Here is a 24,500-nt window from a genome sequence, read left to right as displayed (position 1 = left end):
TTGAAATCCACAATCCGCATTTTATTATTTTTGTCCGTCCGTCCGCATCCGCACTTTATCCCGACCCGTAATATATGAAAAGAATTTACGCCACGCAAATTTTATACGGTTGTCATGCCTACTGTTGTATAATAATATTTTTTTTACCTCCGGATCAAATAACACGCGTGATTGCACCATGCAGATGTTCAGAAAATCAGAAGCCCAGTCAAACCTTCGCGCTTTAATTCAGATTTCATTCAAGGAGTAGTCGAGAAAACTAAGTGGGTTTCATTTTTTGAGCCAGAAACCAGAAGATTACGTACAGTGAATTGGCTGGTTATTAAAGAACATCAAGGTAATTGCTGTTAAATCAAATTAGTTTCAAACGTAGAAGCTTATAAATGTCGTGTAAGGGAATTATTTAGGACAATTGCTGTTTGTCATGCTACCAGACTTAAAGCAGCTTTAATATTGAGTCTCCCAAAAGCGGCACATCCGTCAATTAATGAAGTAATAATTTGAAAACTTTTGAATTCAAGCCTGAAGAATTAAGTTGTTTATGTAAGCTTAAGTGTGCAAATCAAAACTGTGTGTGTACTGGTCTCCCTTCTATACAGATAGATATCAATACTTCCATCTTCGTATACAGCGGACAGTTGAAATCGGCAATTTAGGCCTGCACAGACCCGACACAATTCGGCCGATCAAATTTTTCAGTTTCTAAATAAATAAAGTCTATTTTTTAAAAAAATTTTTTGAGGATTACACTTGGCGATTACTATTCTATTGTCCATGCATGCATAGCTTTCGAAATTTGCTTTTAGAATGGACTTTATATTTCGGCCTCTATAAGTGGAAATGCGCCTTGTAGCCACAATCTTTATTATATAAGTTCGCTAAATCGTGTAAATAATAGTTCCTCTCTTATTGGAAAAGGCTAATGTTATTACGTTTGATGAGACAGGATTTGATAGCCAGTATAGCGCGGGAGATATTACATATTGAAGATTCAGTTGCGGTGCGATTAAGATCTCTCGGACTGTTTTTAAGACATATTCATCCTCCTCTCTCGTTATGATCAAAGAACGCACAAAATTGGACAACATTTGGATAATCGGCATCATAATGTCATATGCAAAAATATAATTTGCAATATTGGTTTGAAACCTTGTAATTCGCTCGCTACATATTTCAGTTTATTGTGTTATGACGGGAAATAACTGCGTAGATAAAGAGGAAGTATCTCATTTTATTTTGCATACCGTCCATGCACTTCGTAAGAGTGCGGATGAATTAAGCATTTCGATACTACATTTACCTGGTTTAATTTAATAGAAAAGTATATATGGCAAATTTCGATTGTAAGTTGTTATATGTCTGCCGATCAACGTGTATATAGAAATTTTTGGCGCATTCACACGTTGATATATCGAATGCTTTGTTACAATTTCCGGGCGTTTTCGAAAGATCGATAGAAGATCGATACATCATTATTATTATAGCCATATTGTTATCCTGAAGTATATTTATCGTGTTTGCAACGCTAGGACTCTCTATAGAAATACTGATAAATAGTCCATAGTGTCAGGTTTCGCTCGATGACTAGCTTTGTTGGGATAAAAAGTATTATGTTTCGTTAATATTCAAAATATGCTGACTGGATTGTATACAGTACAGGTACAAGGAAAGAATGCATAAAAACTACCGCAATGCAACGCGCATAGCAAAATCCAGATTTTTCCTCCTAATGTATAGATTTGGAGTTTTGCCTCCCTCGCTCGCTTCAGGCTCGCTCGCTGCGACAGCAATTAAGTTTACACACCAATCATGCAGTCGCCGAAGACCTTTAAGTAGTGTATTATATATACTCATATTATAAGGCTGTCAAATGATCCCTTCTCAGTCGAAATTTAAGGAAGCGTGTGATGAAATTGAAATGTGTAAATCAGCTAGTATATAGCATGATCCTGACAGTCGATTTATACTATAGGCACGGGTTAAATCGGGCAAGCTAAAGATAGTTGGTTTCCTAGTTCGTGTCTTTTTTAACCTCGGCAAACAAACGGAAACTGACGGATCATCCGTCAGCACGAGTTGCCCGCGTTGTTCGTCTATTTACATGAATTTGAATAGTACTACTACATTAAGTACTCTCTTAATTCAAACGATTGAAAATTCAATCTATTAGATTGAATTTTCAATCTTTTTGAGATTGTTTTGCGTGACCAAACGTTTTCGATTGAAAATCAATCGTACACTTGATTGAGAACAAAATCAATCGAAAAAGAGTTACTTTTCAATCCAACTTCAATACTTTGCGATTGAAAATTTACTTTCACTCTACATTTAGATTGGAATATTTTCAATCTAAACGAGTGAATAATTTTCAATCGGTTAAGGTTTTCAATCTTTTTTCAATCTTTGCAAGTTTGGTATGCAGGACCAAACGACCCGGATTGAAAATCAATCTTCTTTTAGATTGAAGACTCTCAAACGTTCAATCTATTAGATTAGAATTTTCAATCTTGTAGATTGGGTTTTCAATCATAGATCCGATTCTCTTGAAAAACACCAAAAATAAAGAAACATCTCATGTTTTTTTTAAAAATATGTAATAAATAATAAATTATATAACAGGCACGCAGCGATAATAACCATACAAATGACTAACATAAGAACTAACCTATGCAAGTATAGCTTTTTGTGCATGCAGCTATTTTTTTACTGATTTAAAGTAAGAAATAACAGGTTTTTAAACGTATATGCTGCATAGTTACAATTTTAGGTCTCTGCATGAAGAGCCAAGAGCTCGGACAGTTGGACCTGTCGCAGAAGGCTTGATCACTCCATAGATCATCGCTGCTATGAACTCCCAAAAATTATGCAGCGGAGATGCATACTCCACATTAAACACGTAGTGGCTTTTAAAAAGCATATCCACCGCCTTTACGACATCTTGTCCACAAGGAATGACAATTCGATCCAGAACAATAAAATAATCCTCAGGATTCTGCGCATTTCCTGTGGACAATAAAAATGGTTGCGTAAATCTTTCATCCTTTGATTTAGCCGCTTCTTCCACATCACTCCCGCTCTAGAAAGGTAAAACATATATACGTTTTATTGAATGAAAAAATAAATATAATGGAAAATAAACATAAATATATAATGAAAATATAAAAGTATATACGTACTGGGACATTTTGCAATAAGTATGTGATGGCCCCATCTCTTGTAACCGTACTAGTTTTTCCTTTCTTTCTGTTTGTTGACTTGTGTAAAATATAGGCCAATACATACAATGCGCAAAGGTCACCTATATATAAGAACACGATATGTAACTAAAATCTATTGCAAAAGGCCAAATTTGTACTGTCGGTCACTCCGTGGTTTTCAGTTCGACATGTATTTTTAACTTAATTATACAGTATACTGCGGGAAAATTATACATAAATGAACCGTTCTATTACCAAGCACGCCTCGCTTAATACAACTGCTGATATAATTGTATTTGGAATTAAATCAAAGATAACTTACTATTCTTCGAATCACTGATAATTTGTTAAACAGCAGGGTATTCATTTCTACCCAACACAATAATTCTTTCTTGAAAGTAAGTCCCCCATTTGGTAAGGAAATTATCGCATTCTTCAGGATACAACAGTTGAAACTCAACATTAATCTATACAGATATAAAATAAATTCTAATTATAATATAATATATTCTTTACAGAAATATCAGCAATACTCACGAAAAATAAACTACTTCCCTCCTACATATAAGACAATATTAGATCGATGTTTTGGGGTACATAAAAATCAGTTACAATAATACAATTCAAATAAGACTTTACCATATCAGGTACATCTTTAAATCGTGGGTATTTTTCAATGATGCTTGTTATAGTTGTGAGCTCTAAACATTTAATGGCATTTCGTCTGTGCTTAAATGTTTCCTTAAAGTACTGAAGGTGTCTTCCCATTTTGTCATTACTGGGTGCATTGTACTTCATCCATGAAACCTAGAGTCAACAGACGTTTATTTAAACATCAGGCTAAACTGGAAGAAGACCAACCTTCTGTGCGTACTGCAACGTTTATTCATCTATATTTTCATGCATGATTGCATATAAACCCTAGCTCCTCTGCTGACCTTGTTACTCGTATCCATGCTATATATACAGTTAGTACTTCTTACCTTTTCGTTCATGTTTTGAGTCAATTCCAAATTCTCTTCTTCATCTTCAGATACTTTTTCAACGTCTCTTTCAACAGTGGTCTTTGCTTCCATCTTTCTTTTTCGTCCACGTCTCTCGTCTGGTCTGGCTGTCCTCATATTTTTCAAGCGATACTCGATGAATCCATGTCCATTGTCATAAAGATGTTCCTACATTCATGCCAAATGTCAAACCTTAATACAATTATACCGTTATAAATAGCACCAAGTTTAACGTCAATTTTTATAATTTTTGGATTCAACGTACATATCCTTTCATTCCAGGTGTGTTGTCTTTGATTGTTGGATAGGTTTTAATAATTTCCATTCCAAGCAAAGTTTTTTGCTCCGAAGTAGGATACCTTTGATACAGGAAATTTTCTGAATTCATATGCACATTACAGACAGAGTAAGCAACAGTTGAGTAAGACCTCTCTTAAGGCGGATTTCCACTCAGTGCAAAATGTCGCGCGATCGATTTTTTGCGCTCGCTTTCTTTTGAAATGTGTTCAGTCAAGCTCTTCTAATGGGATTAGTTCCGCTTGACTGTTGCATGTATTTCAAAAGAAAGCTATCGCAAGAAAGCGATCGCAAAAAATCGATCGCGTGACATTCTGCACTGAATGGAAATCCGCCTTAAAGGTCAGTAATATTTACAGGCCACATTTTTCCACCAACGCTGACACGCAGATTTTGATCAACAATCGCCGTTGCTTGCTTGATAAAATGCCACCTTTTTCTAAGTAGTTATCTAATTCCCGACCTTCAGAGTGGTTCTCTATTGCTTCTTTGATGTTAAAATTGATCTGTATAGAAACATATAATTATCTACAGGCCCGGTGGTAGTTCAGAAATTAGAAGACAGACGTAGATCAAGGACGCGGACGTCAAAGACGACGTGAAAATGGCATGGCACAATCATTTGCCATTTTTATGTCCGTTTCCTCGATCTACGTGCCTTTTTTTAATCAAATTAATTTAATGATTAATCATTGAGATTGTATATTTTTATCATGCAATGCACTTCACTTTGTTAATCTTCCAGAATGGGCTAGTAATTAATCTACAGCACAAAATAATTATAGCTTACTATTTTTCGTGACGTTGGTATAAATGGTTCTTTTACTGTGTAGGTGTTCTCTGAAGATGGGTTTGTGATCGATTTTGTAGGCTTTATACTTGGGTTATTCTGCATTTAACATTTAATAGTTTAGTTCGTCTGACAATATACAAGGCAGATTTTCATTGCACTATGACTATAAATAGCGTACCGTATTCTGAGTTATTTCTGGCATTGTAATGTCACAAGGTGTAAGTGCCTCAATCGGCGGTGGTGACTTCATTCTTTGGACCAACAAACTCAACTTCCGTCGGGCACCAAACGACTCAACTCCTATGTCTTTCAGGTCATTCTCTGATAGTGTTTGGAAAACAACCATGTCTATTTCATTTTCTAAATATATGAATATATAAAATTTGTTAGTGCATCATAATTTTAGTAGTTTATCATATTGAATAACTATAATAAATATACCTGCATAGGAAGTGTTGAAATTTGCCGAATTTAACTTTTTCTTGGCTATGAAAATGTTATGGCGCGCGCGTGTAAGGATCTTAGAACTCATATACAACAACAAGAGAGGACAAAAACATGGAGAAAGATGGAGCACACAACAAAAAAAGTTTTTTCTCCTGTACCTTATATATATATATATATATATATATATATATATATATATATATATATAATTATATATATATATACACCCATTTGCAAAAACGTTGGCCGCAGATAGATAGATAGATAGATAGATACTCGAAATCTAATTAGAATTGTATATGTTGTGTAATATTATAGAAATCCCATGCAAATGTAATCATATGCAATTCTAATTAGACTTCGAGTATCTATCTATCTATCTATCTGCGGCCAACGTTTTTGCAAATGGGTGTATATATATATATATATATATATATATATATATATATATATATATATATATATATATATATATATATATATTATTACGAGAGGGTTTGTATATATGTCGCGTATTTTGGCGCGAAATATTCAAAACATCAAATCTTTTTGGTGTACTATACTCAAAGTTCATTCAAGAGTTTTTGATTTAAGACTATCTTCAATGTCAACGCCTTCAGTATCACTGAAAAAAATACTAAAGTTGCATTGACTAATATAAAGTGTCATTTTCTTCTTGGCGTACCCGAGAAATCTCTGAATTTTTAGATTATATTTAGAATACAGTAAACGTGCAGTTGAGGATTAGAAAACGTTTTTAATGTTGATGATATAACCGAGGTTTTGAGCACAAATTATGCGACATATATAGAAAAGTATCTCCTCTTAATAGTATATGCAATTATTTTAGCGTTTGAACAAGAGAGTAACGGGGAGATAAATACAAGGGCGAGCTGGGCAGATACGATCTTAGCCCAGATAAAGGAAGATGGTCCACAAGATCGCTGGGAGTCAAGAGAATGAATTCAGGAACGTCAAGTTGCTCTATCTCGTAAGAGTGAAAATGTGCCACAAAACATTTGTTGTTATATTTCTCAAGTACAAAATAGACTTCACCTGAGGTGTGACCACACATTAAAATACTTCGTATTAAGGCAAATTCTGGGACGTCATTCACCACAGCAGTAACGACAAACAGATTTTCTTTGTATTTGGTTCCAAACACGGAAACCTGACTTGCTACAAAGATCTGACTGTCATTCGCAAGGTGTAAGCGGGTCTTAATTACTTCACTACCCTCCAAAGACTCAACAGGAGTCATATATCCGCCTAAGCATTCAATTTCTACTCTCATTTCCTCTGTGCACCAAGCAGTGCATTGCAAAACTTGATGTTTGCATGCAACTGACTTGCAAATATTCTTAAAGTTGCAATTAACATATGCCACTCGTTTGCTAAAGCCATGTTTCAGCTCGTACTTCATGCACTGCATCGTAATCAAAGGTCCTGACATTCTGATACACGTTGGGTAATGGATCATGTGATGATGTTTATTAATCATATTGCTTTCAGGGAAAATCATCTTAAAGTGTGCATGGTGTTCACTAATCAAGTGCTTCAAGTAAACGGTTTGACCGTTTGTGACGCATGGAGCATATATGATATCCATACATTGAAGAAGCAAGAGCAATAAGTCATAGTGGGCATTTCCATGTGGAATGCGATCCCCGATCAAAAATGGTAGCATGCGAACAAGACACCACATCTGGGCAGCTTTTTGCCCTAATTTATGGTCCGCAGCATTTCGCAATCGGTCATATGCTAAAATACTTGGTTTATTTTTCTTGTCAGTAAATGAGTAGTGGAAAGATTTAATCCGTTGGTTTACTTCTGGTAATCTAATAAACTTATCAGAGAATATGAAATGGTTTAGTAATAACTTTACCTCATATGGGCATACTCCCTCTAACATGTCATGCATCACATCCAAGTTATAATTTGTGACGCAGTGGAAGTTTTGTAAGGTATTCAAGGGGCATGAAGTTCGAACACCTGTGTCACGGTCTCCATTACGTCTTAGTGAGGCAACATCTACTGCATCGTCATGGGAATCTATTCCGCGCATATTAAAATCTTCTTCATTGAAAAAGATTTGAATTAATTCCCGAGTGGCATCACATAATCTACAAAGCAGAGTAGCTGATGGGCCTAAGAAGCCTAAAAGTTCATGTGCCGCTAATGTATCTGCACTAAATGAGACCAAAGTTCCATGCACTTCACTAACTCTGCCATCCCAATGGAGTTCTACACCACAATCACTTTCTAGCTGCTTCACTTCCTTGATAAAAGGGTCAAGGATTGGTTGAAATCCATACTTTTTTATGTCAGAAGTGTAACAAACTGCTAGAAGAAACACGCTGTTCATGGAAGAATTTATCGTAAAAGGAAGATTTTGGATAGTATAGTAGAAAAGACCAAGCTTATGAACTCCTGCCTTACTACCAATGGGATTTGTAACTTCTACATCATCATAGTACAGCTGAAGTCGCAATGCATGAGGATGAGTTTTAAAAATACCATGTTGCTGGTATTGTTGTCCATCTTGATAACCTCTAAGGAAGCCTGGTGGCGATAGTGTTTCACTTTCAATGAGAATTTGGGTACGTGGCTTCAAAACAAGCTTAAGCACCTCAAGAATAGGTATGTACTGGAAAGTTTCTGTCACAACTTTCGGAACGATTTGACCAGTTACCCTATCAACTATCTGATCGATTCTTGTTCCTAATGCTACTTCTGAAGGAGTAACGAGCATTAAATTATCAACCATGTACTTAAATTGCTGTGTAGGTGTTTCGATACCAAAAAAGGGATTTTCAAAGCTAAATAATTTAGTGCAGAGTTCTTGAACATCTTCGGAAGTTGTATCAACACCGTGTGTTTGAAAAACATGCAACATATTGTGCTTTAGTGCTCCAAGAGTATCTTGGAACATTACTTTGGTAGCGCGCATAACATTTTCAATAGCCGAAAAAGGAACTGCTGCTGAAGACTTTAGTTTCATGATCATAGAAAAAGCCAGATTTTTCAAATTATCAACACTAAATGTCTCCATATAATTGGATTCATCTTCATCGATAGGGTCATCATCCGAGCTGTTTTCGCTTTCCGTTTCCATGGGATCAGTGTGGTCAGGTAGATGTTGTTCAAAGCCACGGATTTGCTCTTCATGCAACTTTTGGTTTAAATGCTTATTTCTAATATGACTTAAAAATGAGTTCATTATATTAAAAGTTCTTTGACATCCATTTTGCCCGCAGACAAGTTGTTCATTGGGCCCAGTTGTTGTATGGCATGAACGTAAATGGAGAGCCAGCTTCCTCGTTGCCCTTGTTGCATCAGGCGCATGGATTCCTTTATCACATTTAAAACAAACAACTTCCATGTTGATTCACAGTTCGACTAGAAGCTTGTTTGTTTGCTGTCCAGGGGCGCCGTGGCCGGGGGGGCCAGGGGGGGCCATGGCCCCCCCCAGGATTAAAACCTGTCGGAAATTTACGAACATTGCATGTTGTCGGAGTATATCAATCATAACAGAGACTAAGCTATTTTTGCATTTGTGGCTGTGTTATGCTGAACAACCCAAAAGTATTTGAACTATCAGAAAATAGACGCGGTTATTTCTAATATTATACGGTACGACACTACCCCAAGTTTTTATTATACTGTTGTCGCGCAGGCTAAACTAGCTGTTTCTTCCAAACGTTTCCGGTTTCCGATAAACATATTTTCTATTAATATAACATTACGCAAGGGATGTAATTTTCGAAATGTCGGAGATTGGCGCGATAAAATCATGAATGGCGATGTATCTTCGACCGCACTTATTGTTCAGAGAGTTTATACAGTTTATTGCATTATATGGTGACCGTCTAAAGAAACACCAGCATGTTCCGTATCAGAATGCTGGAGCTACAGCAAATCCTTTTCAAGTTAGTACTTTTAGTCAAACGCTTCCTGAAGTTTATACAAAGATAAGGTACCACGATAGTACAGCGGAAGAACTAAACTGATGAGAGGATTGAAGCAATTGCGAATATGTTTATATTTTGGTTATAAACAAATGTTGCGTATAGAATACGCTGTATGCTCATCCACTAAGATTACAAAGCTATAATAGAGTATCCTGAAATAACGTATCGCGTTATTTGTTAATGCACGTGGATTAGAAATCTCTGTAATACAGTTTTCCCACAAACATTGTGCATGAAGCGTCAATTTAAATTAGTAGACGTAGCTCGTGATCTTTGTCATAGCAACTGCATGCGCGTCCTTGCCCAAAACCCCCTGTCAGTTTTATCAATATTCGTTACTTTTTTCTTATAAAGATGTCGGAAAAAAACGTGCTGGTCGGAATAATGTTGCCTTTGGCCACCCCTGCATTAGCACACCCACGGCGCCCCTGTTGCTGTCATCCCTAATTTAAAGTAATTGTTTGGTAACGTTACACAGTTGCACTTTCTAGTTTTGAGACGATTTGATAAATAGTTGATCCCATTAAAAAGAATCGTTAATAAACGTTTGATTAAATTAATAAACGTTTGGTACTTTCTCTGAAGGGTAAATTAGGGGCTGTTTACATGAGCCCCAGTTAGCCGAGATCCACCGAAGCGTGAAGTACGTATTAAAATTAGTCTTTCTGAAACTGAACAAGCACATGCTTGCAAATGGTATTGTTAAGATGACCACATCAGGATGTAAATGAAATTTAAAGAATTTAAAGCAGAACGATAATGTTGAACAACAGAATTCATGACAACATAATGGAATTTAAAGCAGGATTTTGGCGGTGATGACTCCTCATAGTAAACAGCCCCTTATTCTTCAGTTTCTCCTCAAGTTCTTTTAAAACTCCTTTAGTAAACCCACTAAACTGGACTGGTGTGCCAACAAGGGGTACGTTACTGGTCTTTATTTTAATGGGGTTAACTTGTCAATCTGCCAACGTACGCTGTCAGTAAGTTCACTACCAATAAAATATGATACTTGATCCCACTTTACTCATGATATAGACTATATTAGAAAACTGTAATGGATAATTGTACTGGTGACAAGTTTTGAATATATATATACCACATCCATCTTAATTTAGACCTTGCCACCTTAATTTTTGTCAATGTCAACATTGTGCCCAGCCCTGACCAACCCGGCCCATAGTGAAAAGTAAATTAAACTACCTATTCTTAATTAAATGCTTACGCATACTAATCTGCTGTTGCTAATTAATGCAAGATCATTTCAACATGGGTGTAAAAATGCCATTTCCTTCATCAAGTTCTATAGTTCCAATAAAGCTATGATTTAAATTTCTCAAGTCTGTAGTTAAGTTGAATGTGTGCATTCCTAGATAAAAAGTGTGAGCTATTTTCTGTCCATGTCTGAGTTCCTACTGCTCAAGTTTATGAATTAGTGGTAGAGGGTCCCCTGGAATTAAAATGTTTAAACTAAGGCAATTTTTTTGAAATTTTGTTCAGTGTTTAGTGTTCTCTATATTGAACTTGGTTTAGTTTGATACAATATTATAAGTGCAGAATGTCACCAAACAATCACCCATCTTTTTATATAAAAACAAGTTTCTTTAATGCTGCATAATGTTTAATGGAAGGGGAGTCATCTGGAATAAAAACAATCCTTGGGAAGGTCCACTGAGGAATAAATAGGTACATGCATGACCAAAGTTTCAAGAAAATGGATTAAATCCTGACCACCATGCCAATAAAAATGCAAGAGCAAGTTTCTCTCATTATATCCCATGGTCATCGAGAAGCTAGCAATCTACCCAAATGTGGCAGAACTAGTTTATCCATTTACTCAGACGATTTTACCTGTTAGACAAGGGGACCATATGTATACAGTACATAGTATGGCAGCATAATAGTTATACATAAAGAAATCCATCTTAGCTAGACTTGTTAAGCCAATAAGCACCAATGTAACCTATGTGCATGATCCCTATAATCTAGGTAAGGCCACATGATTTTACCTATCATTGAAAAGGAATGTATTCAAATGTTACTCAATACTCAGTAGAGGACTGGAAGTTAATGGGTTAAAAAATTATTATATGACAGTTGTCCCTCACATTCTATTTCCAAGTTAATTTAAAGGAGCCATGGCATTGGAGAATGTGCATTATATAATTAAGTGCATACAGCTACACTTTGAAATTCAAAGCAGCTCACATATGAAACAGCACTACTTGTTCCATGCACGTTAAACTAACTACAATATGCAGGCAAGAGACATGCTTTCCAACCTATAATTCAGGCATTCAGTCATTAGGCTAAGTGACTTTGAATAAATTAATGCCCTAGTCTTATATCAATATCATAATACTAATAAGTAATTAAGTTCATGCCTAAATAACATTTATAACACATACAATGAAATGGCAGTGAAATGCCACATATATATTGAATATGGTCTGCTGAGTGCAGCCAACTTGCTTTTATCAACTCTGCCAAAACATCTAACTATTTTAAATTGCTCATTGACTTTATACATATAAAAGTTGGACCTCTCCATATTAAAAATATAACTGAATGAGCAAAGCATGCATCAGCATAGTGCAGTACATGAGACGGGGTAAAGTTCAATAATGGCCTGTTTAGCTTTGATCCATGCAAATTAGTTTGAAACACAACTTGGCACGCCATTGCAGCTATTTTGCACCTTTGCAAGCGAGCAAGTTCACAATTTGTAGAGTTTATGAGGAAAGTTTATATTATCCTATCGTTTTACTCGAGGCTTAAATTGCTCGACATCCGAGCCCAAAGTTTTAATTATATAAACAAATAAAATTATAGCTATATATAGCTATAACATAATATATATATATATATATTACTTGAAACTATAATATACGCTCAAGCGTTATCTAGCTCGAGGAAGTCTCGAGTGCTTCAGCTAACTTGTTTTTACAATAATTAATAAGTTATTTTCTTTTAATATTTAATCGACTAAACAAGTTTTAAATTAATTTCCAAACAGCAGAATTTTTTTCTTGTCAGAGGGAGTTTGCCTTCTTTTTGCCCTCTCTTAAATTACAAACATTTTTGAGCCAGAAAACGCAACAAATTCACAAATGACAAAATATGAAAGCAGAATATTTTGACGTGAAATAATGGCAACGATGTAAATGTGGTCAAATCGCGTTTTATACAGTTCATGTAAAGTAGTAGGGCTTCAAAATGTGTTGTATATCTACAGTATAGTTGTGCTGCAAAGAAAATGGCGACGCCATTTTTCCACTGAAAACTATAATTTAAAACAACATTTAGCCTTTTTTAACGAATGGCGCCGTTTTGCATTTTTAAACGTTGAATGGAGATACAATATTGTAGGTTGAGGTTTTCTTCGGAAGTTTTTCATATGCCTTGAAATGGTTTCGTAAGTTATGAAACTTTTTGTACGTATATTTCGCCAATGGCCTTCCCACAAGATGCATGCATTAAAATTTAAACTATGAACCAAAACACTGAAAGCAGGTTAAAAACTATTCTAGCACGGGCAAGAAAACAGTATTATATTTAAAGGTGAATCGCTTACCTTCCAGTTTTGAAATTACCTCCGAAGTGAATCCTTGCTTTTCCAATGTTACACGAAGATTCGAAGTATTTCCTTCGCCCTGCATGACTATCTCAGAAAAAGCAAAACTCTTTTTCCTCAAATTGGCATAGCATGAGTGGCATGATAGCCACGCGCGATTTTTGAGAGTTATGATTGGCTAAAAATATCAATCCTTTAAAAGATTGAAATAGCAATCAGATGCTCTAAAAGGCTGTCATTTCAATCGAATGACAAATTGAGAACGCATTTTTTAAATCTAATTTCAATCTAATCGATTGAATTTTTTTTCAGACTTTTGAAAGATTGAAATTTTCAATCTTTTGAATTAAGAGAGTAGTTTTAAAAGGCATCTTGAAGCCTAGTTTGATCAACACATATCAGACCTTCCAAGAAACCTTTTTTGCAAATATGTTTTATTCCTTTGACGTTTCTCAGGAAGAACATCAATTTAATGGTGATGAGAAATGCGTCAATAAATAAATTGTTTATGTATGTATGTGGTAGTTAGTCTAGATGCATCATCCATCTGTTAGTATAAATACGGGATGGAGACAAATTACGCAAAATTTTGTCATAAAATAAAACGGCGCTTGTGCATTCCTTTTGCCACATAAATAATCCTTCTTCATCAATGTTCTAAGTAATGTTGGGAACTCCTATTATCTTATATGCCGAATGATATACAAAATTTATAGTTATTTATAACCGTTTTACTTGCCAAGGTATGTAAATATGAATCCATATACATGAATATGCTCCCCTTGCTTGTGAAAACACCACGTGAATTTAGTTTTGATTTAATTTTTTACGTGGTATTTCCGAACGTACAAAATTACTTTTCTTGCTATGCAAACATTCAAACTTATTAAATGTAGCTATTTTGTTTACTGTATTTTTTCGCTTATGACAAAACCTCTTATCTTCGTAGATGATTACAACGACCGCTAAACGATTTACCCTGGTGTTGCTTGTGCTATGGTGTTTATACGAACTTAATGAAAATTCGTTTACTGTACACGCAATTTGTGATCAAAACACCTGTCAACAAGACTGCGTATATGAAACGTGTGCGACATCTTGCGACACCACTAAGAAGTGTGTTCAAGAATGTTTGTATTCAAAGTGCAACGCAACATGTGGCTCGGGCGTCAAGAATTGCACGCAGACGTGTGGGTACGGGGATTATTGTAATTTTACATGTGACAATGGCACCGAAATTTGCTTGCAAGATTGTGCATATCCAGATAACTGCCAGCAGATATGCAATTCTAAGAAATGTAACCAAGTGAGCTCATATACGAACAACAGCCAGCTCACATGCAATTCCGAAAAATGCGATCAGAAGTGCCTTTACGCGGGTTGCATAGCAGCATGTGGTTCGGGCGTTACGAATTGCAAGCAGGAGTGTTTGTACGGGCAATTTTGCAATTTCACATGTGACAATGCGATTGAAATTTGCTCGCAAGATTGTGCATATCCAGATAACTGCCAGCAGACATGCAACTCTAAAAAATGTAACCAAGTGTGCGCTCAAACAGTCTGTACAGCTGCATGTAGCTCTGATGTCAAGGAATGCGCGCAGGACTGTCCCTACGGGAATTACTGCAATTTTACATGCGAGAATGGAACAGAAAAGTGCTCACAAGGTTGTTTATATTCAAATACCTGCCTGCAGACATGCAATTCTAAGAAATGTAATCAAGTGTGCTCCTACACAGGTTGTACAGCTGCATGTAGCTCTGATGTCGAGGAATGCACGCAGACATGTTCTTATGGTGATGATTGCCAATTCAAATGTGATGCCGGAATCAAAAATTGCTCGCAAACGACCTTCTATTCGAATAACAGCCGACTGACATGCAATTCCAAAAAATGCAATCAGAAGTGCCAATACAAAGGTTGCAGTGCAACATGTAGCTCTGATGTTGAGGAATGCACGCAGCAATCTTCATATGCCGTTAGTAGCAATTTAAAATGTGGTAACGGAACTAAGACCTGCTCGCAAAGATGTTTATGTTCGAAAAACTGCCAGATGACATGCAATTCTAAGAAATGTCATCAAGTTTGTGGTTATAAAGGTTGTATAGCAACATGTGGCCCCGATGTCGAGGAATGCACGCAGGAATGTCGCTACACAAATTGCGTATCACATTGCAACGCCAAAAAATGTGTTAAAAAAGGCAGCCAATGGGTCCAGGTACTCAATCCAAGTACAACGGCAACAAGCACTACCATAGCCAGTTGTTTTGGTAAGCGATACGGTACCCTGCTGGTTATTTTCCTTGCTGTCTTTCAAGCTAATTAATGTATAATTTTGCGATTTGAATTTTAAAAGCGAACAAATGGGGTGTTTCCGCTGAGGTTTATTACTGCACAATGAATGCATGAACAATGAAGATTCTATTGAACCAACTAATATTGTGATCGTCGTTTTTGTAGTTCTATGTGTAATGAATGATTTTATATAAATTTATTACATGGCACGCGGTCTCGTGACTAAAATGGCGTGCGCTGATTGGTTCTTTGCCGGTCTGGAATCTCCCAGTATTAGACCGTTGCCGTAGTAACGGTCCAACTCTCATATTTTTAAACAAAAACAAGCTTGAACTTTTATTTTTGACGCGAAAAATAACAACGGAGAATGGACGAAGAAGAGTATTATTTGGTACATGTGAATATTATATTTATTCATCTTTGATTTTTGTTTATATTACTGTATCATTCTTATTTAACGAGTAAAAAACAAAGTTTTGGAAAACACTTTAGTGCTTGCTTGGCGACTGGCTGGCGAAAGAGCCGGCAAGAATGCTGAAGCGCATTGTATAAATAAACTAAACTAAATACTGTATGCTATATATTAAATTCCTTAATAACCGAATACGTTCGGTCCGTACTGGAAAAATATCAGACCTCATTCTTTTATGTACAGACCTCGCTATCGCTCGGTTCGACTGTCAGAACCTCGGTCTGATATTTTTCTAGTACGGACCTCAAATTCGATTAATAAGTGGTATATAAAGTCCTAATAAATTGGGAAGAAAATTTTTTATCACTAGTTAGATTTTTCGCCTTTTCAGATAAAATAAATCATTTTATGACCAGAACATATATGGGAATGAAAAAATAGCTCGTGTAACAATTACAAATTTTGAACAGCCTGGCCGGGAAGAGTCGCATCGGTCTATGGGAAGATTAATGAACCAATTGATTAAACACTCAATCAGCAATGCCATCGTAACAAAAATCTATCAATCTCTCGCCGTCTCGCATAAATGGAACCTGTAGAAACCAAAACTCTTCTTTCCGAAACACTGTGTGGGTAGAGCATGATATATATATATATATATATATATATATATAATATAATATAATATATTATAATATATATATATATAATATATATAAAATAATATATAATATATATATAATATATATATATATATAATATAATATATATTATTATATATTAATATATATATTTATGTAAAACAATGTGCCCTCCCGGCTATCACCAGAGCGCAATGGTGACTCCTGCACTTGAGACACAGGACGTACGGCTTCACATTGTTGGAATTGTATAATTGTATAGTGGAGCCCCCAGAACGCTCAAACTATCGTGTATGTTTATTCTATCGTGTATATACGACGATTCTACATTTATACGCGTTAATTTATTTTATTGTATTACCGTTTAGGAATTAAAAGCGACAACGTGGAATAGTAACGAGGGTGGCATACAACTTGAATCATAAAAATTTCTCGTTGCGTTGCCGTTTTGCGCCCGCGGTTTGTGTCAGGCTTCGCAGACTTCCTTGTCTACTCGCACAAGTCGCTTGTCGAAAGGATTTGAAGGCGTGACACACTACTTCAAACTAAGAAGACCTACATATCAACCATGAACAATAGACAATAAGTTATCGTTCGGATGGTTTTTGTGTTTACGTGCATGCGGAGGCAGAGAAATATTTTGACGGATAAATATTTTTCTGTTTTCAAATTCTTCCGGCATACATACATACGCTTTATTTAAACACGGAAAGAAAACCATCAGTACATTTGATTTTTAAATATTTACAGTCTAATTTATATATATGTATATATATATATATATATATATATATATATATATATATATATATATACATATATATATTTCAGGCAAGCTGTTCCAAAGAAATGATCCGCTATAAGAGAAGGAGCGCTTTAAGTAATCAGTGTTAGGTTTAGGAATAAACAATTTGCCATAAGAATTCCTAAGAGAATACTGCCCCATTCTAGAGACGAACATCTCTTGTAGGTACTGAGGTGTTTGACCATTAAGAATTTTGGTATACAAAAGGTTGCAAAATGCGTACTCAAAATAGATTACGTTATTATGGATGTTTTTTGGTACATTACTGAAGAAGACAATTATATTTAATAAATATTCTTGAAGACAAAACAATTAAATGTTAATTATGCAAAGACAAGTTGAAGAAACGTCTCGAATCCGATATAATTTTCAGATGTTCGAAATTAGTACACGGAAGCACGTACGGTTGCCATGCAAACTCGCGTATCATATTTCACTTACCGAAAAATGCACATTCAAACGAAACGTCTGCAGTTAGGACAGTATTTCATTCCGTGATAGAACTAATAACTGGTAAAAGCACGTCAAGGTAATTACCATAAATAATCGTAGAATCTAACAAATGTCATGTAAGGAATATACGGCTTAATTAGGGCTAAGGGCTGAAGTTAGAAGCGCAAAAAGGGAATGTGGCAAAGTTAATTGCAAGTAACAATATCAAATTTTACACGATTATGTAGTTCTCAATTTTGTATTTTAAATGTCAATTTCTTAAATACGTTTTACTGCATGTCTGTCCTTTCGTCAAACGACTAGCGCGAACTGCGGTTAGACCCAGAATTCTGTGAAGACCGACACAAACTGGCAAAGCAACTGTCGATGAATCGGTCTGCTCATATAACAAAATGGGTGGCCTACTTGTTTCAAAATTGCTCAAATTTCGCACGTTTCGTATATCTCTTAGAATAAATTCTCTCTCATATCCATTTAAAAATATAGCGGACTAAAATATTCTAAAAATTCTTTATATTTTAATTAAGAAATATACGGATTCAAAATGTAAACACAGCGTTTGTTTACATGACGGACTGTGCTTCACGCTTTTAACACACTTTGTTCGTGTGTGGAATGCTAAAATCGCTTTAAATAGTTGAAAATAAGTGTAGACAGCAAATAATTGTTGACAACAAAACCGCTCCTCTGAGGAGGCACTTATTTCCCTCAGGCTTAGCCTCTCGCCCATGAAACAATTGCAAATTATGCTTTCAAATTTAACGAAAAGCTTAATTCCAACCATGAGTGGTAACCAAATATGGATTTTATCTGACATAAATATTTACTGCCTCCCTGCGTGTATTTCTAGTATTATTATATCGTTTAGAATTGTGCATGGGTACATGAAATTTTATTTCATCAGTCTTTCAACCAAAAAGACCAGAATACAATTGATAAATTAGGCCTTAGTAAAGTAGTCGATGTATCGATGTATGTAGTTTAGTCTCACCCTTTTGCAAAACTTTCACAAAATGTTTTTATTAGATGAGTATAACTGCAACGATCCCCAAGTGGCTTGCGTTGTCGTTCCTCGTTTTATGTTTACTTGATGGCAATTCATTTTATGCGCATGCAAGTTGTGACAAATTCAGTTGTCCCAGAAGCACTAACTGCATTGGAAAAAGATGTGATTATTCATGCAATGAAAAAGATGAGACCTGTGTTCAGGAATGTTACCACGCAAATTGCACCCCAAAATGTAATGTTGGTGTGAAACACTGCTCGCAAGAGTGCTCCTACAGTAAAACCTGCCAGCAAACATGTAATGCCAGGGAGACGTGCCAACAAAAATGCAGGAAAGGATCTGGACATTGCTCATTGTCCTGCGATACAAAACTCTGCATGCAAGCAAGAATGTTACAAAGAAGACTGCCAAGCAACGTGTAATAATGGAAGCAGAGCCAAAGAGACGTGCCAACAAAAATGCTATAAAGGAAAGTGTTCATTATCTTGCAACTCGAGAGACTGTCAGCAAGAATGTTACAAGGGACAAGGCTGCCAAGCAGAATGTTCAGGAGGAGAAACCTGCTCACAAGAGTGCTACAAGGCCAACTGCCAGCTGACATGCAATTCTAAGAGATGTAATCAAGTTTGTAAATACAAAGGTTGTACAGCAACATGCGGCCCTAATGTCGAAGAATGCACGCAGGACTGTAAGTACGGAGGAAAGTGCGTGTCCAATGGTTCAAAGAGTAAATACGACTGTGTAGGTAAACGATAAGGTATCTCACTGATGGCCTTGCTTCTTGTTTTTCAAGCTAATTGATGTATAATTTTGTGATTTAAGTGTTTGAAAATGTGATTGTACTGTGTATCTATGCCTGACACTTAAGATTGCATTTGTATTGAATCTAGTGATATTGTGAACGTACGTTTTATACACAGTGTAATGGGTGATTTTAGTTAAATAAAGAAAAGTACTGAAAAAGTTGGATGATAAATTTTGTAAGCATCAGCTAAAAAAATGTTGTCACCGTTTGAGTTGGGATAAACTGCAGATGTGAACGGAAGGACGGACAAAAAGAATAAAATGCGGATTGCCCAAGTGTGAAGTTTAAACTGCATACATTGAGTTTACGTAAACAAGAACTGTGTTTATTTAAAAACAGCCGTATTTTGCTTTGAATATGTTGTCGATACCATGATGGGTTACTCCACTGAAATGTGAAGTTTCAACTGGATATACAGAGCTTACATCTCTCATTATTAATGACATGTAATATTGAAATCCACAATCCGCATTTTATTCTTTTTGTCCGTCCGTTCGCATCCGCATTTTATCCCGACCCGCAATAAATGAAAAGAATTTACGCCACGCAAATTTTATACGGTTGTCATGCCTACGTACTGCATGTTGTATAATAATATTTTTCTTTACCTTCGGATCAAATAACACGCGTGATTGCACCATGCAGATGTTGAGAACATCCTGAGAAGCCCAGTCAAACCTTCGCACTTTAATTCAGATTTCATTCAAGGAGTAGTCAAGAGAACTAAGTGGGTTTCATTTTTTGAGCCGGAAACCAGAAGATTACGTACAGTGAATTGGCTGGTTATTAAAGAACATCAAGGTAATTGCTGTTATATGAAATTAGTTTCAAACGTAGAAGCTCATGAATGTCGTGTAAGGGAATTATTTAGGGCAATTGCTGTTTGTTATGCTACCATGCTGCAGGGTTCAATATTAGGTCTCCCAAAAGCGGCACATCCGTCAATTAATGAAGTAATAATTTGAAAACTTTTGAATTCAAGCCTGAAGAATTAAGTTGTTTATATAATCTTAAGTGTGCAAATCAGAACTCTGTGTATACACTGGTCTTATTTCTACAGATCAATACTTCCGCCCTCGTACAGCGGACAGTGGAAATCGGCAATTTAGGCCTGCACAGACCCGACACAATTCGGCCGATAAAAATTTCAGTTCTAAATGAGTAAATTCTACCTTTTATAGTATTCTGGGGATTACACTTGGCGATTACTATCATGGTCCATGCATAGCTCGAAATTTGCTTTTAGAATGGACTTATATTTCGCCTTTATAGACGGAAATGCGCCTTGTAGCGGCACGAAGTCTGGTGTGTTTAACCTTTAATGTAAGTTCGCTAAATCGTGTAAATGATAGTTCCTCTCTTATGGGAAAAGGCTAATGTTATTACGTTTGATGAGACGGGATTTGATATAGCCAGTATAGCGCGGGAGATATCACATATTGCATGAAGATTTTACCGTTTTTGCGGTGCGATTAAGATCTCTCGGACTGGTGTTAAGACATCTTCATCCTCCTTGTTATGATCACTGAATGAGCGCACAAAGTTGGACAACATTTGGATAATCGGCATTATAATATCATATGCAAGGAATAATATATTTGCAATATTGGTTTGAAACCTTGTATTTCGGCTGCTGCATATAATAGTTTATTGTGTTATGACGCGAAATAACTGCGTGGATATAGAGGAAATATCTCATTTTATTTTGCCGAACGTCCTGCACGTCGTAAGAGTGCGCATGAATTAAGCATTTCGATACTACATTTACCTGGTTGAATTTAATAGAAAAGTATGGCAAATTTCGATTATAAGTGCTATATGTCTGCCGATCAAGTATGGGAATTTTGGCGCATTCACACGTGATATATCACCTGCTTTGTTAGAATTCCGGGCGTTCGAAGGATCGATAGAAGATCGATACATTGATATTATTATAGCCATATTGTTATCCTGAAGTATAATTCTCGTGTTTGCAACGCTACGATTCTGTATAGAAATAATAAATAGACCATAGTGTCAGGTTTCGCCCGATGACTAGCTTTGTTGTGATAAAAAGTATTATGTTTCGTTAATATTCAAAATATGCCGACTGGATTGCATACAGTACAGGTACAAGGAAAAAATGCATAAAAACTACCGCAATGCAAAGCGCATATAGCAAAATCGAGATTTTCCCTCCTAATGTATCGATCAGGAGTGTTGCCTCCCTCGCTCGCTGCGACAGCAATTAAGTTTCCACACCAATCATGCTGTCGCTGAAGATCTTTAAGTAGTGGGGTTAGCACTGAAGATCTTAAGTAGTGGGGTTAGCACTGATATATATATAATATATATATAATAATAATATATATAATATATATATATATATATATATATATATATATATAACTCATGTTAGGGCTATCAAATGATCCCTTCTCAGTCGAAATTAAACGAAGCGCGTGGTGACTTTGAGATATTGATATGTGTATATCAGCTAATATATAGCATGATTCTGACAGTCGATTTATATTAGACACGGGTCAAATCGGGCAAGCTAAAGATTGTTCGTTTCCTAGTTCATGTCATTTTTAACCCCGGCAAAGAAAAAGAAACTGACGGACAGCACGAGTTGTCCGCGTTGTTCATCTATTTACACGAATTTGAAAAGTACTACTACATTAAGTGCTTTTAAAAAGCATCTTGAAGCCTGTAGTTTAATCAACACATATTATCAGAGACCTTCCAGGAAACCTTCTATTCAAAGTTTTTTTGCAAATATGTTTTATTCCTTTGACGTTTCTCAGGAAGAACATCAATTAAATGGAGATGATGAGATGCGTCAATAAATAAATTGTTTATGTATGTATGTAGTAGTTCGCGTCTAGATGCATCATCCATCTGTTAGTAGAAACACGGGATGAAGACGAATTACGCAAAATTTCGTCATAAAACGGCGCTTGTGCATTCCTTTTGCCACATAAATAATCCTTCTTCATTAATCTTCTAATGTTGGGAATTCTTATTGTCTTATATTCTGAATGATATACATAATTTGTAATTTTTTAACCGTTTTACTTGCCAAGGTAGGTAAATATGAATACATATAGATGAATATGCTCCCCTTGGTTGTGAAAACACCACGTGAATTTAGTTTTGATTTAGTTTTTTACGTGGTATTTCCGAACGTACAAAATTATTTTTATTGCTATGCAAACATTCAAACTTATTAAATGTAGCTACTTTGTTTACTGTAGTTTACTTTTCTCGCTTATATACGACAAAACCTCTTATTTTCTTAGATGATTACAACGATCGCTAAACGATTTACCCTGGTGTTGCTTGTGCTATGGTGTTTATACGAACTTAATGAAAATTCGTTTTCTGTACACGCAATTTGTGATCAAAACACGTGTCCCCAAACTACTAACTGTGGAGGTGGATGTACTCCTTCATGCTCCGTAGATAAAACGACCTGCTCCCAAAATTGCTACACCAAAGGCTGTCAGACAGCATGTCACGCTGGCGTTGAGAGATGCGATCAAAACGGAAATTATGAGGTGATGTCCTGCAAAGCAAGCGAGAAGTGTCAACAAGACTGCGCATCTGGAACGTGTGCGTTATCTTGCGACACCACTAAGGAGTGCGATCAAGCATGTTCCTATGCAAATTGCAACGCAACATGTGGCTCGGGCGTCAAGAATTGCACGCAGAAGTGTGCGTACGGGGATTATTGTAATTTTACATGTGACAATGACACCGAAATTTGCTTGCAAGATTGTGCATATTCAGATAACTGCCTGCAGACATGCAATTCTAATAAATGTAACCAAGTGAGCTCATATTCGAATAACAGCCAGTTGACATGCAATTCTAAGAAATGTAATCAATTCTGCACTTACGCAGGTTGTACAGCAACATGTAGCTCTGATGTCGAGGAATGCACGCAGGATTGTTCTCATAGCGATGATTGCAAATTCAAATGTGATACCGGGATCAAAAGTTGCTCGCAAACGACCTCCTTTTCGGATAACAGCCGGCTGACATGCAATTCTAAGAAATGTCATCAAGAGTGTACTTTTAAAGGTTGTATAGCAACATGTGGCCCCGATGTCGAGGAATGCACGCAGGAGTGTTACCATACAAAGTGCGTATCACACTGCAACGCCAAAAAATGTGTTAAAAAAGGCAGCCAATGGGTCCAGGAACTTAATCCAAGTACAACGGCAACAAGCACTACTAAAAACGGTTCGAAAAGTAAAACCAGTTGTTTTGGTAAGCGATACGGTACCCTATTGGTTATTTCCTTGTTGTCTTTCAAGCTAATTAATAATGTATAATTTTGTGATTTAAATTTTAAAAACGAACAAATATAAATAGTTAATGGGGTGTTTTCACCGAGGTTTGTTACTGCGTAATGAACGCAAGAACAATGAAGATTCTATTGAACCAACTAATCAGTATTGTGATCGTTGTTTTTGTAGTCCTATATGTAATGAATGATTTTATATGAATAAAGTCCTTATAAATTGGGAGGAAAAAAATTTCTTTTTACTAGTTATGCATTCTTCGCCTTTTCAGATAAAAGAAATATTTTACGACCAGAACATAGGAATGAAAAGATAGCTAGGGTAACAATTGCAAATTTTGAACAGCCTGGCTGCAAAGAGTCGCGTCGGTCTAAGTGAAGATTAATGAACCAATTGATTAAACACTCATACAGCAATGCCATCGTTATAAAAATCTATCAATCTCACGTCGTCTCGCATAAATGGAACCTGTAGAAACCAAAACTCTTCTTTCCGCAACGCCGCTTGGGTA

General features: G+C 36.0%; 2 protein-coding genes across 3 annotated transcripts; one reads left to right on the top strand and one right to left on the bottom strand.

Annotated features, from left to right (window-relative positions):
• Window positions 1–184: 184 nt before the first annotated feature.
• On the top strand, window positions 185–24,210 carry LOC114530022 (keratin-associated protein 9-1-like). Of its 2 annotated transcripts, none has more exons than XM_028551601.1 (3): window positions 185–337; window positions 14,233–15,501; window positions 23,885–24,210. In XM_028551601.1, exons 2-3 carry the CDS (start codon window positions 14,233–14,235, stop codon window positions 24,017–24,019), a joined length of 1,404 nt encoding a protein of 467 aa, XP_028407402.1. In that variant the 5' UTR covers window positions 185–337; the 3' UTR covers window positions 24,020–24,210. The 2 variants fall into 2 exon arrangements, with proteins under 2 accessions (XP_028407402.1, XP_028407404.1); XM_028551603.1 differs by lacking the exon at window positions 23,885–24,210 and adding an exon at window positions 17,000–17,335 and having other exon boundaries at window positions 14,233–15,553.
• Window positions 2,516–13,582, bottom strand: LOC114530023. The gene is made up of 10 exons (XM_028551604.1): window positions 13,284–13,582; window positions 5,470–5,651; window positions 5,289–5,387; window positions 4,856–5,004; window positions 4,467–4,560; window positions 4,181–4,369; window positions 3,837–4,004; window positions 3,520–3,664; window positions 3,177–3,298; window positions 2,516–3,076 (listed from the first exon to the last, which is right to left on the bottom strand). Exons 1-8 carry the CDS (start codon window positions 13,366–13,368, stop codon window positions 3,545–3,547), a joined length of 1,086 nt encoding a protein of 361 aa, XP_028407405.1. The 5' UTR covers window positions 13,369–13,582; the 3' UTR covers window positions 2,516–3,076; window positions 3,177–3,298; window positions 3,520–3,544.
• Window positions 24,211–24,500: the final 290 nt, after the last annotated feature.

Source organism: Dendronephthya gigantea, unplaced genomic scaffold (genome assembly GCF_004324835.1).
Source record: "Dendronephthya gigantea isolate DGI-Jeju-01 unplaced genomic scaffold, DenGig_1.0 000059F, whole genome shotgun sequence".
In the NCBI taxonomy this organism is placed as follows: Eukaryota; Metazoa; Cnidaria; class Anthozoa; order Malacalcyonacea; family Nephtheidae; genus Dendronephthya; species Dendronephthya gigantea.
Note: the sequence above shows the minus strand (reverse complement) of the source record. Positions and strands in the feature narration are given on the sequence as shown.